This window comes from Muntiacus reevesi, chromosome 8, assembly GCF_963930625.1.
Source record: "Muntiacus reevesi chromosome 8, mMunRee1.1, whole genome shotgun sequence".
NCBI classification, from domain to species: domain Eukaryota; kingdom Metazoa; phylum Chordata; class Mammalia; order Artiodactyla; family Cervidae; genus Muntiacus; species Muntiacus reevesi.
The window spans coordinates 11,202,079-11,217,719 of record NC_089256.1 but is presented as its reverse complement, the minus strand read 5'-3'; the positions used below and the strand labels follow the sequence as shown (position 1 = coordinate 11,217,719).

The 15,641-nt window shown below is 39.6% G+C and overlaps 1 protein-coding gene across 8 annotated transcripts in view; it reads right to left on the bottom strand.

Annotated features, from left to right (window-relative positions):
• DZIP1L (DAZ interacting zinc finger protein 1 like) overlaps positions 1-15,641 on the bottom strand; it is a 60,296-nt gene that overhangs the window by 22,445 nt on the left and 22,210 nt on the right. For all 8 annotated transcript variants that reach the window (XM_065942824.1, XM_065942828.1, XM_065942825.1 and 5 more), the window contains 4 exons: positions 14,777-14,861; positions 11,289-11,410; positions 10,490-10,651; positions 5,576-5,704 (listed from right to left, as the gene is read on the bottom strand). In XM_065942824.1, coding sequence (XP_065798896.1) covers positions 5,576-5,704; positions 10,490-10,651; positions 11,289-11,410; positions 14,777-14,861 — 498 coding nt within the window. The remainder of the gene's footprint in view (positions 1-5,575; positions 5,705-10,489; positions 10,652-11,288; positions 11,411-14,776; positions 14,862-15,641) is intronic.

The following is a 15,641-nucleotide window of genomic DNA, read 5'->3' as shown; positions in this document are numbered from 1 at the left end:
GTTAATCAGGAGGATATAAAATTGTAATCAGTGGATTCCACATCTGTGTATTCCACATCCAGGGATTCAATTAACTGTGGATTGAAAATATTTGGAAAAAAATTCTGGAGAGTTCCAAAAGCAAACTTGAATTTGCTTCATGCTAACAAATATGTATAGAGCATTTACGTTGTAGTCACAATAAGTTACATAGAATTTACATTGTAATTAGGTATTATAAGTAATTTATAAATTATGTAAAGAATTTAAAAATGATGTGAGTTATATGCAAAATATAAGGGACTTGAGTATCTGAGAATTTTGGCATCTATAGAGGTTCCTGGAACCAGTCTCCTATGGATGGATACTGATGGCTATGTCTTCACACAACATACGAGCATCTAAATATATAAAGCAAATATTAACAGAAATGAAGGCAGACACAGACAGTAATACAGTAACAGTAGAGGATTTCAATACTCCACTTTCAACAATGGATATATCATCCAGACAAAATCAATAAGTAAGCAATGGACTTGAACAACACTATAGAACAAGTGGACTGAACAGACATACACAGAACATTCTATCCAAGTAGCAGAATACACATTCTCCTCAAATGCCCAAAGCTATTCCCCAAGATAGATCATAAAACAAAATTTTGCCAATTTAAACTTGAAATCATATCAAGTTAATCTTTTCCAACCACAAAGTCATGAAACTAGAAATCTATAATAGGAGAGAAACAAGAAAATTGTTTCTTGTGTGATCTACACAAATGTGTAGATATTAAACAAGACATTCTTAAACAAAGAAGAAATCAAAAGAGAAACCAAAAAATAGCTTGTGACAAACAAAAACGGAAACACAACATACCAAAATTTCTAGGATGTAGGAAAAGCAGTTCTAACAGAGAAGTTTATAGTCATGAACTTTTCCATTAATAGAAAAGAAAGATCTCATATAAACATTCTAACATTATACCTCAAGAGAAAGAAGCACAAACTAACCTAAAGCTGGCAGAAAATAATAAAGATTATATCAGATGTAAATGAAATTGAGAATAGAAAAACAATAAAAAAGATTAACAAAGGTAAGAGTTAGGTCTTTGAAAAAATAAACAAAATTAACAAATCCTTAGCTAGATTAAGAAAAAAAGAAAAATCTCAAACATAAAACCAGAAATGAAAGAGGAGACATTACAACTGATACTATAGAGATCACAGGATTACAAGTGACTTCTATAAACAATTACTAATAAATTGGACAGTCTAGAAAAATAGACAAGTTGCTAGAAACACACAATCAACCAAGGCTAAATCATAAAAAAAAAAAAAAAAAACAGAAAATCTGAACAGACAAATAATGAGCTAGGAGACTGAATCAACAATTAAAAATCTCCCAACAAAGAAAATGCTGAAGCTGATGGCTTCACTGGTGAATTCTACCAAACATTTAAAGAACTAATGCAAATTCTTCTCAAATTCTTCCCCAAAATTGAAGAGGAAGAAACACTTTCAAACACATTTTATGAGGTCATTACTACTCTTGTCAAATGCCAGACAAGGACACTATAAAAATTATTACAGGGCAATATCCTTAATGAACATAGATACGAAAATACTCTACAAAATACAAGCAAACCAAATCTAACAGCACAGTAAAAAAAAAAACCATACAACATGAACAAGTAGGATTCATCCCAGGATATAAAAATGGTTCAACATACACTAATCGATGTATGTGATACAGTATGTAAACAAGATGAAGGATAAAATTACATGATCATTTCAGTAGATATAGAGGAAGCACTGGACAAAAGTCAACATCCTTTTATGATAAAAACTACCATCAAAGTGGGTATAGAAGAAATGTACCTCAACATAATAAAGGCCATATACAAGCCCAGAAGTAACATCATACTCAATAGTGAAAAGTTGAACATTTTTCCTCCAATATCAGGAACAAGACAAGAATGCTCCCTCTCGCCATTCTTATTAACATAGCATGGAAGTCCAGAGCATTGAGACAAAAAAAAAACAACAAAAAAGAAAAAAGAGATAAAAGGCATCCACATTGGAAAGGAAGGAGTAAAATTATCTGTTTGCAGATGAGATGACCTTATAAATAGAAATTCCTAATGACTGCACCAAAAAAAAAAAAAAAAAACCTGTTAGGATAAACATATTCAGTAAAATCAGCATGCAAAAGGCAGTTGCATTTCTCTACACTAAAGACAAATTATCCAAAAAAGGAATTAAGATAACTGTCCCGTTTACAGTAACATCAAAGTTAATTAAATACTTAGGAATAAATTTACCCAAGATGGTGAAAGATCTATAAGTACACTGAAAATTCTAAAACATCAATGAAATAAATTGCAGAGGACAAATAGAGATATTTCATACTCATGGATTGGAAGAATATTGTTAAAATACCCATACAATCTTAACATACCCATTCAATCCTAAAATTCATGTGAAACCACATAGCCAAAGCAATCTTGAGCAAGACAAAACTAGAGGCATCACTTCCTGACTTCAAATTATATTACAAAGCTATAGTATTTATCAGTATGGTAGTGGTATAAAAATAGGCACACAGACCAATGGAACAGAGACGAAACCCAAAATTAAACCCACATATGTATGGTCAACAAATCTTTGACAATGGCACCCAAGATACAAAATAGAGAGAGGATTGTCTCCTCAGTAAACGGTATTGGGAAAAATGGATATCAACATGCAAAAGAATGAAACTGGACCAATACCTTATACCATACACAAAAATCAACTCAAAATGGATTAAAGACTTAAATGTAAGATCTGAAACTCTAAAACTCCTAGAATAAAAGAGGGACATTGATCTTATCAATGATATTTTTTGGATGTGATACCAAAGGCACAGGCAACAAAAACAAAAATAAACAAACAGGACTTTATCAAACTAAAGTTTCTACATAGTAAAGGAAACCATCAACAGATGAAAAGATGACTTAAAAAATGGGAGAAAATATTTGCAAACCATGTAACTCATAAGGAGTTCATCTCTAAAACATAAAGAACTCGTACAACTTAATAGCAAAAAACCAAATAACCCAATTTAAAAGTGGAGAAAGAGCCTAACTACACATTTCTCCAAGGAAGACTTTCAAAGTGTCAACAGATATATATTTTTAAAAGTAACAAAAGATAACAAATGGCAAAGATATGGAGAAAGGGAAATGTTTTACAGTGTTGGTGAAAATGTAAGTTGGCATAGTCATTATAGAAAAACAGTATGGAGGCTCCTCAAAAAAGTTAAAAACCAAGAGAGTTACTCATTTTCCCCAGTGAATCTCCCCATGTATCCATGAGGTATGCCTGTTAATAAACTTGTTTGGTTTTCTCTTATTAAAAAAATTAAAAATAGAACTACCAAATAATCCAGTGATCCCACTTCTCAATACTGATTCAAAGGAATTGAAATCGGGATCTCAAAGAGATACCCACACTCCCCTGTTCACTGCAGCATTATTCACAGTAGCAAAATATGGCTACATTTACCCCCAAACTCAATGAGTTATAGACATTAAATATGCACAGCTTTTTCCATGTCAATCATACCTCAATGAGGTGACATATGTGAATGAGTGAATGGATGAGCAAACTAAAAAAAAAGAAAAGAGAGCATTTTTTTTTTTTTGGCCCCACTGCACGGCTCATAGGATCTTAGTTCCCCAACCAGGGATCAAACCTGGGCCCCTGACAGTGGAAGTATGGAGTCTCAACCACTGGACCACCAGGGAATTCCCAGGAATATTTTCTTTTTAAATCTCAAAGTGAAAAAAAATAAAAAATAAAAAAAATCTCAAAGTGGCTATAAACAAAAAAGATTGATAATTTGATAATTTTGGCCACATAAACATTATTAATTTTGCATGGTCAAAAACACGATAAAGTTTAAGGACAACAAGAAACTGGGGAAAATAGCCACAAGAAAAACAAAGAGCTGGGTTAATTTCCATACACTATACAAACACATAAATTGGTAAGGGAATCAACAGAAAAATAGCATGTGCATAAAGTTCACACAAAAAGAATGGCTTTTTAAATTTGAAATTTGTGAAACATCAAGCAGTGGAAACACTTTATTGCTGTTAGTTAAACATTAAGCTCTTTCTTAATGGTCTTGGAGAGAAGAAGCAGGACAGTGTGATTTAACAACAGTGTCAATTGCCCTTCCTTGCTATGGAATTATCAGTGAGATGGACCATATATAACTGGACTGATTTAAGTTTCAGCCAGTGGAAGCCAGGCCACCTCCTCCCAGCCAGTGACAGCAGACTGTGTCTAAGTCTTCCTAGTTCCATCTCCTGTGACCTCGCGTTGGCAGAGTCAAATCAACCACAGGGGGAATATTTTACCACAGAAAATGACAAATGATGCAAATCAAAGCTTTTTTAGTTCCAGTCAACTGGTTGTTAAATATTTACCATCACACCATTGCTATGTATGCTAAGTCGCTTCAGTCGTGTCCGACTCTGCGCGACCCCATAGATGGCAGCCCGCCAGGCTCCCCCGTCCCTGGGATTCTCCAGGCAAGAACACTGGAGTGGGTTGCCATTTCCTTCTCCAATGCATGAAAGTGAAAAGTGAAAGTGAAGTCGCTCAGTCGTGTCCGACTCAGCGATCCCATGCACTGCAGCCCACCAGGTTCCTTCATCCATGGGATTTTCCAGGCAAGAGTACTGGAGTGGGTTGCCATTGCCTTCTCCAATCATACTATTAGATCCATGCAAATATCTTCAAAGCCAGGAGACTGTAACACTTTCAAGAATAGTTTTCAACTGGGTTGTACTCAAAGTGAGGGCAAGGGTGTCCAGTAAGATATACAGCTGAATGTGAATGTATTTTCAAAAAACTCCCTGGCAAATCTGACACTGCACACTTGAATGCCACCAGCCACACCTGAGAACCTTAAGAACCCTACTCTATGCTTTCATTAATTGGCCCAAGGTCTGAAATGATAGAACTGTGATGTCTTTCAGTCTCCCTAAATCACCTTGTCAGCAAAGGTCCAAATATTCAAAGTTATGGTTTTTCCAATAGTCAGTGTATGGATGTGAGAGTTGGACCATAAAGAAGGCTGAGCACTGAAGAACTGATGCTTCTGAACTGTGGTATTAGAGAAGACTCTTGAGAGTCCCTTGGACTGCAAGGAGATCCAACCAGTCAATCTTAAAAGAAATCAAGCCTGAATACTCATCAGAAGGACTGATGCTGAAGTAGAAGCTCCAATACTCTGGCTACCTGATTTGAAGAGCTGACTCACTGGAAAAGATCCTCATGCTGGGAAAGAAGGAGAAGGGGGCAACAAAGGATGAGATGGTTGGATGGCATCACCAACTCAATGGACAGGAGTTTGAGCAACCTCCACGAGATGAAGGACAGGGAAGCCTGGCATGCTGCAGTCCATGGGGTCACAAAGAGTCAGACACGACTAAGGGACTGAAAAACAGCAACCTCCCTAAAACCAGAGTGAAAAGAAGAAACTCTGCTGGGAGACAGCACGTTTCTTGCCTGGTTCAGGAAGAAAGCATGGGACCTTGGCTCACCTGAATTTCCATCTTCTCCTTCAGAGCCCAGAGCTCCTGAGCCTGCCTGAGTCGCTCCTCGGGTTCCTCATCCCGCAGGGACCCCAGGTTGGACTGCATCACATTGTGGGACTGCAGTGCCTGCAGCTTCTGAAAAGGCCAAAGTATAGTTTCATTCTGATGAAGACCTAATTGTGACATTGTCTTTTATACCCTGAACGGTGTCAGAAGGCCATACTTACCCCAACTACAAAGCCCCAATTTGAACTTACTTTTGCCACCTGATGCGAAGAGCTGACTCATTGGAAAAGACCCTGATGCTGGGAAAGATTGAGGGCAGGAGGAGAAGGGGATGACAGAGGATGAGATGGTTGGATGGCATCACCAACTCAATGGACATGGGTTTGGGTGGATTCCGGGAGTTGGTGATGGACAGGGAGGCCTGGCGTGCTGCAGTTCATGGGGTCGCAGAGTCGGACACGACTGAGCGACTGAACTGAACTGAACTGAAATTACTGGGTATCTGCATGCCTGCAAATGTTCCCACAAATCCACACTCCCCTTCACTACGGTTCTCCTGAAAGCTCAGCTCCTGCACAGGAGAAGAAAATCCCATGGAAGAACACATTCAAGAGTGTCATTTCCATTGCACTGAAATTCTGCTGAACTTCAAGCCCAAAACTTGTCTGACAGCTTTCCCATTTCTTCCTCAGTCTCGAGTAGGATAAAGAGAATCAGACTCAGAGCCTTGAGGAGGATCTCTGGCATTCCAGACCACTCCCTGAGAAATCCTGCTGCTCTTTCAACAAAGAAAAAAATCTTGGCTGTCACCAAGAAGGCCTGGCTTTTCACAGCTTGGAGTCATGTCACCAGTGCCTAGTGAGTGCTTCCTGAGCTAACAGTTCCTGAGCTAATATGAAGAAAAAGGTAAGGAAAAGTGGATCAAAGAGAAGATACCTTTCCACCTCTTCCCCATAGTTATATTTTTAAATATATCACTACTGTAGTGACAAAAGCAATTACCTGCATCTCTATTACTATATAAAACTCATGCACCCTATTATAGCTTTGGAGAAATGTTAAGCCCCTGAGTTTAACTTCACATTCTTATTATCTTTAACTCTTCTGCTAAAGCAATATTGGGTCCAAATGTTAACCATTTCTCATACAAAGTACAGTAGTGCATCCTCAGTCATGTCTGATTCTTTTGAGTCTTTTGGGTCTGTAGCCCTCCAGGCTCCTCTGTCCATGGGATTTCCCAGGCAAGAATACTGGAGTGGTTTGCCATTTCCTTCTCCAGGGGATGTTCTCCAACCAGGGATCAAACCTGTGTCTCCTGTGTCTCCTGCATCAGCAGGTGGATTCTTTACCACTGGCGCCACCTGAGAAAACCATTTCTAAACCCCTTGAATATTTTTGTAGCGTCAAATGCTTTATCAGACGTATGCACAACTTTCAGCCTCCAATGCGTCGCTTCTGTCTTCACACTGCTGCTTATGACACACCAGAGGGCTGCTTTCTTGGTGTCACAAACCGTCACGGTGCTTTCCTTTCAACTGGGGCCTCCTTTGGCAGCTGGACTTACCCTACGTCTAATCTAAAGTTCTCTCTTTAGTGAGATGATTTAGCCAAAGCAAGCTCTCTGACTTCTGTATCAGGGACAAAGTTACGAGAACAAATATTTCCAAAATGCACTGAACTCTCACTGGCCCTCCTGACATATTCTCTTGAGCTTTGAAAGGAGCCTTACAGTGTTTTACACGATCATTCTAAGCGGAATCTTACCTGTTTCCCCCACTCCCAGAATTTTTTAAAAGGGAACCAACAAAATAATTATCCAAGTACACTGAGAATTTTGTATCCAGTTTGGTTCCTATACTTTAATAAAATTAAAATAATAAAATGTCAGGTGAGAGGAGATGAGGGGAGAAACACAAACACAAAAATTCAACAGAAGTCATCCTAGGGGGGAAGACAAAAAAATGGATGTTCCAGTTTAAGACAAGGCAATCCTGGTTAAAAGGAAACCATGGATGGTAGTAAGAATTATGTCCTTATTTACAACAACTCAGAATTTCCTAACAGATGTAACCTTTGATTTTGGAGGACGTGGTTTATGAACAACAACTCCAAATTTAAATCAGTACCTATTTACAGAACATGTCTAGTCAGTGAGCAATGTCAGGGGAAGCATGGGAGTCAGAGGTTCAGATGAGCTCAGAGATGATGAGTGTGGAGCTGGGGTCAGGACCATGACCACATGGTGGAGCAGCATCTTGTCTGCCATAAACCACCCCTGTCCAAGCCAGGGGAACATTTAGGATGGGAGGGCTCAAGTCCCTACACACACACACACACACACACACACACACACACACACACACACCTATCTCTTGTTTCAACCCCACCACCCTCCATCCTTGGTTTTCCATCTCAGATTGAGATGATGCACACACACACACACACACACACACACACACACACACACACACACACACACCTATCTCTTGTTTCAACCCCACCACCCTCCATCCTTGGTTTTCCATCTCAGATTGAGATGATGCACACACACACACACACACACACACACACCTATCTCTTGTTTCAACCCCACCACCCTCCATCCTTGGTTTTCCATCTCAGATTGAGATGATGCACACACACACACACACACACACACACACACACACACACCTATCTCTTGTTTCAACCCCACCACCCTCCATCCTTGGTTTTCCATCTCAGATTGAGATGATGCACACACACACACACACACACACACACACACACACACACACACACACCTATCTCTTGTTTCAACCCCACCACCCTCCATCCTTGGTTTTCCATCTCAGATTGAGATGATGCACACACACACACACACACACACACACACACACACACACACACACACACACACCTATCTCTTGTTTCAACCCCACCACCCTCCATCCTTGGTTTTCCATCTCAGATTGAGATGATGGATCCCTCAAGCCTCCCTCCATATCCTACAACAATCCCCTTATGGAAAAACTGCCTAGGTGTTTCTTTAGGCAAAATGTAGAATGATCGTGAGAAACACTATTAGATAATTCATTTTCAAAAATAAGAAAAGATATTCCTTGCTATTCAGAGAACCAATAACAGCTGAATACATTCTGAAAATACTTCTGCTCAAACCTTTTCCTTGTACAGCTCCCCCAGTGACTCAGTGGTAAAGAATCTGCCTGCTATGTAGGAGACTCAGGAGAAGCGTTTGATCTCCGGGTCAGGAACATCCCTTGGAGAAGGAAATGGTAACCCACTCCAGTATTCTTGCCTGGGAAATTCCATGACAGAGGAGCCTGGCAGGCTATAGTCCATGGGATCCCAGAGTCAGACATGACTGAGTGACTAAAACACAACAACATTCTGAAAATACTTTTCAAAACGTTTCCCTGATACAGTTTTAGTTACACAGGTTTATGTGGGAAGATACAGCCCAGGGATAATTTTAATAAGTTTTTCATGAATAAATTTGATAATATATCCAGTAGAGGAACAGGGGCTTTTAAGGAGCTGGGTTTAAATCCCAGCTCTACATCTTAAAACAGCCATGTGACCTTGGGCATGTTATGTGGCCTCAATGTCTTTGCTTGAAAAGGAGGAATGATAATAGCTTTTTTTTTTTTTAAAAAAAAAAAAAGCATTTTATTTCATTTTTTACCTTTTGGACTCACTGTGCGGCATGTAAGATACCCAATCAGGGATCAAACATGCACCCTGTACAATGGAAGCTTTAACCACTGGACCACCAGGGAATTCCTTCAAAAAATAAATTAGGGAGGATTTCCCTGGTGGTACAGTGGATAAGAATCCACTGCCAATGCAGGGGACACGAGTTCAGTCCCCGGTCCAGGAAGATTCCAGATGTCGAGGAGCAACTAAGCCCCTGCATCACAACTACTGAATCTGTGTGCCCAAGCTTCTGAAGCTCGCATGCCCTAGAGCGCGTGCTCCACAAGAGAAACCTCCACGATGAGAAGCCTGCACATGGCAACTAAGAGTAGCCCCTGCTCGTCACAACTAGAGAAAGCCCACACACAGCAATGAAGACTCAGCACAGCCAAAAATAAACAAATTTTTAAAATATTTTTAAAAGTGAACTTAGGGACCTCCCTGGTAGTTCAGTGGTTAAGAATCCACCTTGTAATGCAGGGTACACAGATTCAATCCTTGGTTGGGGAACTAAGATCCCATAGGCTGCAGAGCAACTAAGCCTGCATGCTGCAACTAGAGAATCTGCACCACAACAAAAGATCTCTCGGTGCTGCAACTAAGATCTGATAAATCTTAATAAATAAATATTTATATTAAATATTTATTAAATAAACAATTTTTTTAGAGAAATTAGCAAACTAACGACATGCCTACCTTTAGAATATTAGTTGTTTGGTTGTTATGAGAATTAAAAGCTAGTGTATATAAAGAACTCTGTACAGGGGCTGGAAATGTTTCAGTAAATATTAGTTACTATGTGATTCCACAGGCCCCAATAGAGTGCCTGCTTGTAAGGAGTGCCTGCTTGTAACTTGTTAGAAGAAAAATGTATCCATTTACATTTTGCCTCATTTCTTGTCCAGTGAAGCCCTTTGCAAAAATAAGCATAACATCTCTGGAGCTCTTACTATAATATATGCCAGATAATGTTAGGTATTGTTGGTGTGCCAATTTAACCCTTTCAGAAACCTATCTTACAGAAAGGAAACTGAGGCAAAAGAAGGTTAAGTAACACGCCCAAGATCACACAGCCAATATGTTCTGGAGCAGGAGTTCAATACCTGCCACTGCCCTCTTGTGTCTGAACTCATAGAACTAGTACAAAGAAATAAATTTTGTGAACAAATAAGCAGGTTTTCAGCTAAAGAACTCTGAGAAGTCTTTTAGGTTGGGTACCTCCTCTAAGGTAGAGTTCTGGTTGGCAACACTTTTAAATTCATCCCAAAATAATTTTTTGAGCTTGTCTATTTCCCCATATAGCTTGGCCCGCTCTTTTTCTTTCCATTCATCAAATTCTTTCTTAGCTTCTGCTTCCCTCTGGCGAATGATCTCTGCTTCCTACAAAGAAAAGCAAGAACAAGAGAATCATTAATTCCACGCTATGACAAATATTTACCAAGAAACTGCCAGGACCCCTTTTCCGTGCAAGTCACTATGGAGACCCAAAGAACATTTATCCCCCAGTCCCCAGTGTTTGGACTGGGAGTGGAATTAGTCTTATCTGAACTGTAAAGGATGGGGATCCCATCTCTTCTCTCTTTATATTCTTCATGATGCCTGGCAAGGAGTGATGAATGAATAAATGACGGAAGGCGTGACGCAAGTGTATGTATTTTCATTCTACAAATATTTACTGAATACCTCCTCTGAGCTGCCTTCTGGAGTTTACCCAGTCTTTGTCCTCCAAAAGCTAACAGTATATTGTAAGAAGTTAAAATTCAGGTTCAAATGCCCTCAGGGGGTGCGAACACAGGCAGCTGTAGCTCTCTTTTGGCCACACAGTTCTGGTCAAATAACTGAATTTTCCTTCCCAGACTATGTAAAACCACTTGGCACATCCAGGAAGATACCTTCCTAGCCCAGAGTCTCAGCTCTGGGAAACAGCCAGAATGTCGACTCTGTGGGATCTGAGCACGTTACGGGTCTCCTGGCCAGTCCATGACCTAATCCCCTGCCATTTCTCCTCCACGCCCACCTGGAACTGCCGCTGCCTCTCCGCCTCCCTCTGGGCTTCCAGCTCCCCTTGGGTCCACTTCAGTTTGGCCCGCAGCTCTTCTAACACCTCCTCCACTGGCTGCTCCTGCTTCCTCTGCTTTCCTGTGGGATCCACACAAAGCGAGGGTGACCAGCATGAGTCAGAGTCAGTGGTGCGTACAGTTCCTTGTGTGCAGTCACACCTCAGTCTGAGACCAGCTTTGCCACTTACATTGTACACTGCCTCTGGGCAAATGACGTAACTTCCCTGACACTCCGTTTCTCCAAAGTGGAAAATGGAAGCAATAACAGCACCTAACCCAGAGGAGCATGAGGAGACGGCAGGAGGAGAAGGGGACGACAGAGGATAAGATGGTTGGATGGCATCACCAACTTGATGGATATGAGTTTGAGCAAGCTCTGGGAATTGGTGATGGACAGGGAAGCCTGACATGCTACAGTCCATGTGGTTGCAAAGAGCTGGACATGAATGAGCAACTGAACCGAACTGAACTGAACTGAACCCAGAGGGTCATTGTGAGGATGAAATGTGATAATGCAAAGTGCCTAGTGTAGCACCTGGCAGACAGCTCAATACATGTGAACTATAGTTATTTAAAATAACTATTTTGTACATATGTATTTATTTTTGTTTATTTATTTGGCTGTACCAGATCTTTGGTTGCAGTATGTGGGATCTAGTTCCCTGACCAGGAATCAAATCTGGGCCCCTTATATTGGGAGCTTGGAGTCTTAACCACTGGACCACCAAGGAAGTCCCTAAAATAACTATTTTGACAGTACTTACAAATGGGAAATATGAATGCAAAACTTGTAGAGTAACAGAATCAGGATACCAAATAGTATGAACACACTGATTATTAATACGAAGAGGGGAATTTAAAGTAATGATAAGAATTGTAGTTTTAAGTTCATTCTTTTCAGTAATGTAGTACAGTTCAAATATGTAGTTTTAAATTTCAAATAAAAATAAATAAATAAACTTCAAATAAAAAAAGGCACTGTGCACTATGAAGAAAACTTGAATTATAGAAGAATATTCTAACTAAACCACCTACTGATAAACTAAGAATTAAAGGTTATTGAAAAAGACACCAATTGTACTTGAACATCTGTTACTTTTCAAAGTACATTTAGTGATTATTAGATGGTACTTTTATTAAAACTTCAAGCTTTTTTTTGAAAAGATATATGGCTTTTCTCAAATGGGGCTTTTTAGAAACAAGCAACTTTTAGATGCAGTGAAAATTAATTTGGATTAATAAAGTGATTTGAGGGACTTCCCTGGAAATCCAGTGATTAAGATTCAGGGTTAAGATTCTACTGCCAGGGGCACAGGTTCAAACCCTGGTCAGAGAACTAAGATTCAGCATGCTATGCAGCACTGCCAAAAACATAAACTAATAAAATAAAAATAAAGTGATTTGAGGTGAGTCTGGAATGGGAGAACTGCAGTATCTGAGAAGTCAGCTGCCTGATAATAAATTAATGAACACTAATACAGCCAAAGTTGTCTTCATTGTTGTTGTTTAAGTTGCTAAGTCACGTCCAACTCTTTTGTGACCCCCAGGACTGTAGCCTGCTAGGCTCCTCTGTCCATGGGATTTACTTAAGAACATATTTTTCCTCTCCATATTTTCCCAGCACTGTACATTAAGGAAGTAATAAGGAACATGCACAAGGATTTATGCACAAGAATGTTACCACCATGTGATTTATAACTGGGGAATGTTTTAGTTATCCAAATAAATTAAGAAATAATTCAGTTGTGAAATAAATTATGATCAGCACATGATGAAATACTATTCAGCCATTAAAAACCATGCTTTCAAAGATGATTTAATGACTTTGGAAAATATGATATATTCTTAATTGAAAATAAGCAGTATTAAAACTGCATCCTATATGATAATATTCATACACAAAAAATAATGACCACGGACACACCAACATATCGGCTGCAGATGATATCATCCATGGTTTTTATTTTCTCTTTTCTACCTCTCTGCATTTAAATTTTCTATATCAAAGGCATGTATTTTCCAATTTTTTACTGTGGTAAATATACCTAACATAAAATTTACCATCTTAGCCATTTTTAAATGTACAGTTCGGTAGGATTAAATACATTCATAATGTTGTTCAACCATCACCACTACCCATCTTCAGGACATTCTTCATCTTGTAAAACAGAATCTCTGTCCTCACTAAACACTAACTTCCCATCCTCTCTTCCTCCAGCCCCTAGCAACCTCCATTCTACTTTCTGTTTCTATGCATTTTGCTATTCTTTGTACTCATATAAGTGAAATCATACGGTATCTGTCCTTTTTTAACTGACACTTAGCAAAAATACCCTGTTGTAGCAAATTGCAGAATGACCTTTCTTTTTAAGGCTGAAAAATATTTCTTTGTATCTCTCTCTCTCTCTCTCTCTCTCTATATATATATATATATATACACATATCACATTTTGCTTATTCATTCATCTGTCAGTGGACACTTGGGTTGCTTCTACACCTTTAGTTACTGTGACTAATGCTTCTATGAAAATGAGTGTACAACTATCTCTTCAAAACATATATTTTTTCCAGAAAAAAAGTATTTAATAAATAAAAATATATTTTCTTTAGTTGCCTCCAATGTAGAACCAAGAAGAATCAGATATATAATAAATGCATAGTAACTAGGTGAATAGTGCTATTTTAAAACTCTGTTCTTTCAAAAGGAAATTAAAATAAAGGGAAAAATGTTTTATTCAATGAGATTTTGTATTTAATTTATATTACATTTTATAATATATTTGCATTAACAGCTAATTCTTCTTGAACCTCAAAAAATCCCTTAAAGAGGAAAACATATAGCCTTGCTACTTGTTTTAGAATTTGAAACAGTAACACTACAGTGATTAAATCATAATGAATTCATGTACATTAAAAAGTCAAAGAACTGGTCTGACTGCTCCTTAGGCCCAGTTAAGCTTACTCATAGTCAGCACCAATTCTCAGAAGGCTGGGAGGTAAGGGCCCGTCCAAGTCACTGTGTCTAACTGCCCCAGTCACAGCCAAGGACGCTGAGACTCAGGGAGGGAAACCACCCTAACCATGGCCACATAACAGAAGGGGACAGAGTGAAGACTGGAACCTACCTGTCTGACCCCCAGCCCTTTTTCTCTAAACATGTGGCCAGAAACGTTCCTAACCCCCTGTGGGATCCCTCCATGTGGCTGGTGGGCTCACCGGCTCCTCAACTGGATGATGAGGTTCTGGGCTTTGTACACGTCCTCCACCTGCTGAACTGGGCTGGGAGCCAGACAGGTGGCTTCCAGTCTTTGTTCTGCCCCTTATATCATGTGACCATGGTCAGTGTTTCCTCTCAGTGTCCGTGACTGTGAATGGGACAGACTGACTGACTGTGAAGGGCCCTTACCTCCCAGCCTTCTAGAGAAGCCCAGTCCCTTCCACTCACCGCCTTCCACCACGCCTGCGTGCCTGCGCTGGATGTGGCCCCGGAGAAAGGTGGCGTTCATGAAGGTCTTGTCACACAGGTGGCACTACACAGAGAGAAGCAGTGGGAAGTGCAGGGTCAGCTCCCCTGAGTCCTCCTGGGATGATTCTCCCTCTGTCAACACTCCCATTCCTTGGGAACCCTGGGCTGCTTCACAAACGAAGAGTTTCATTTACAAAGTAAGGTAGTGATGCAAATCATATATATATATATATGTTGCTGTTGTTTAGTTGCTAAGTCATGTCCAACTCTTTTGCGACCCTATGAGCTGTTGCCCCCCCCAGGTTCCTCTGTCCATGGGATTTTACAGACAAGAATACTGTAGTGAGCTGCCACTTCCTTCTCCAGGAAATCTTCCCAACCCAGGGGTCGAACCTGCGTCTCATGCATTGCTGGTGGATTCTTTACCACTGAGCCATTATATACACATATATATTTTTTATACAGCCCCTTCAAAATATTTATTTTCTAAGCTTTAAAACACTACCAGTGCTGTAGGGAGCTATGAACAACAACTAGGCATTTGATGATACTAAGGAATTTTTGTTGGTTTTTCAGGGCATGATAATGATATTATGCTTATGTTTAAAAGTGGGAGTCCTTGCCTTTCAGAGATACAAAGTGAAATATTTACAGATAAACTCATATGACTGATACACTTCAAAATAATCCAGGGGTAGGGGAAAGTATGTAGGGGAACGAATGCAACAACATTGGCCATGAGTTGAAAACTATTGGGCTGGGTAGTATGCAGATGAAGGTTCGTTATATTATTCTCTGTACTTTTGTATATATTTGATATTTCTCACAATTTTCCCCCCCTCCT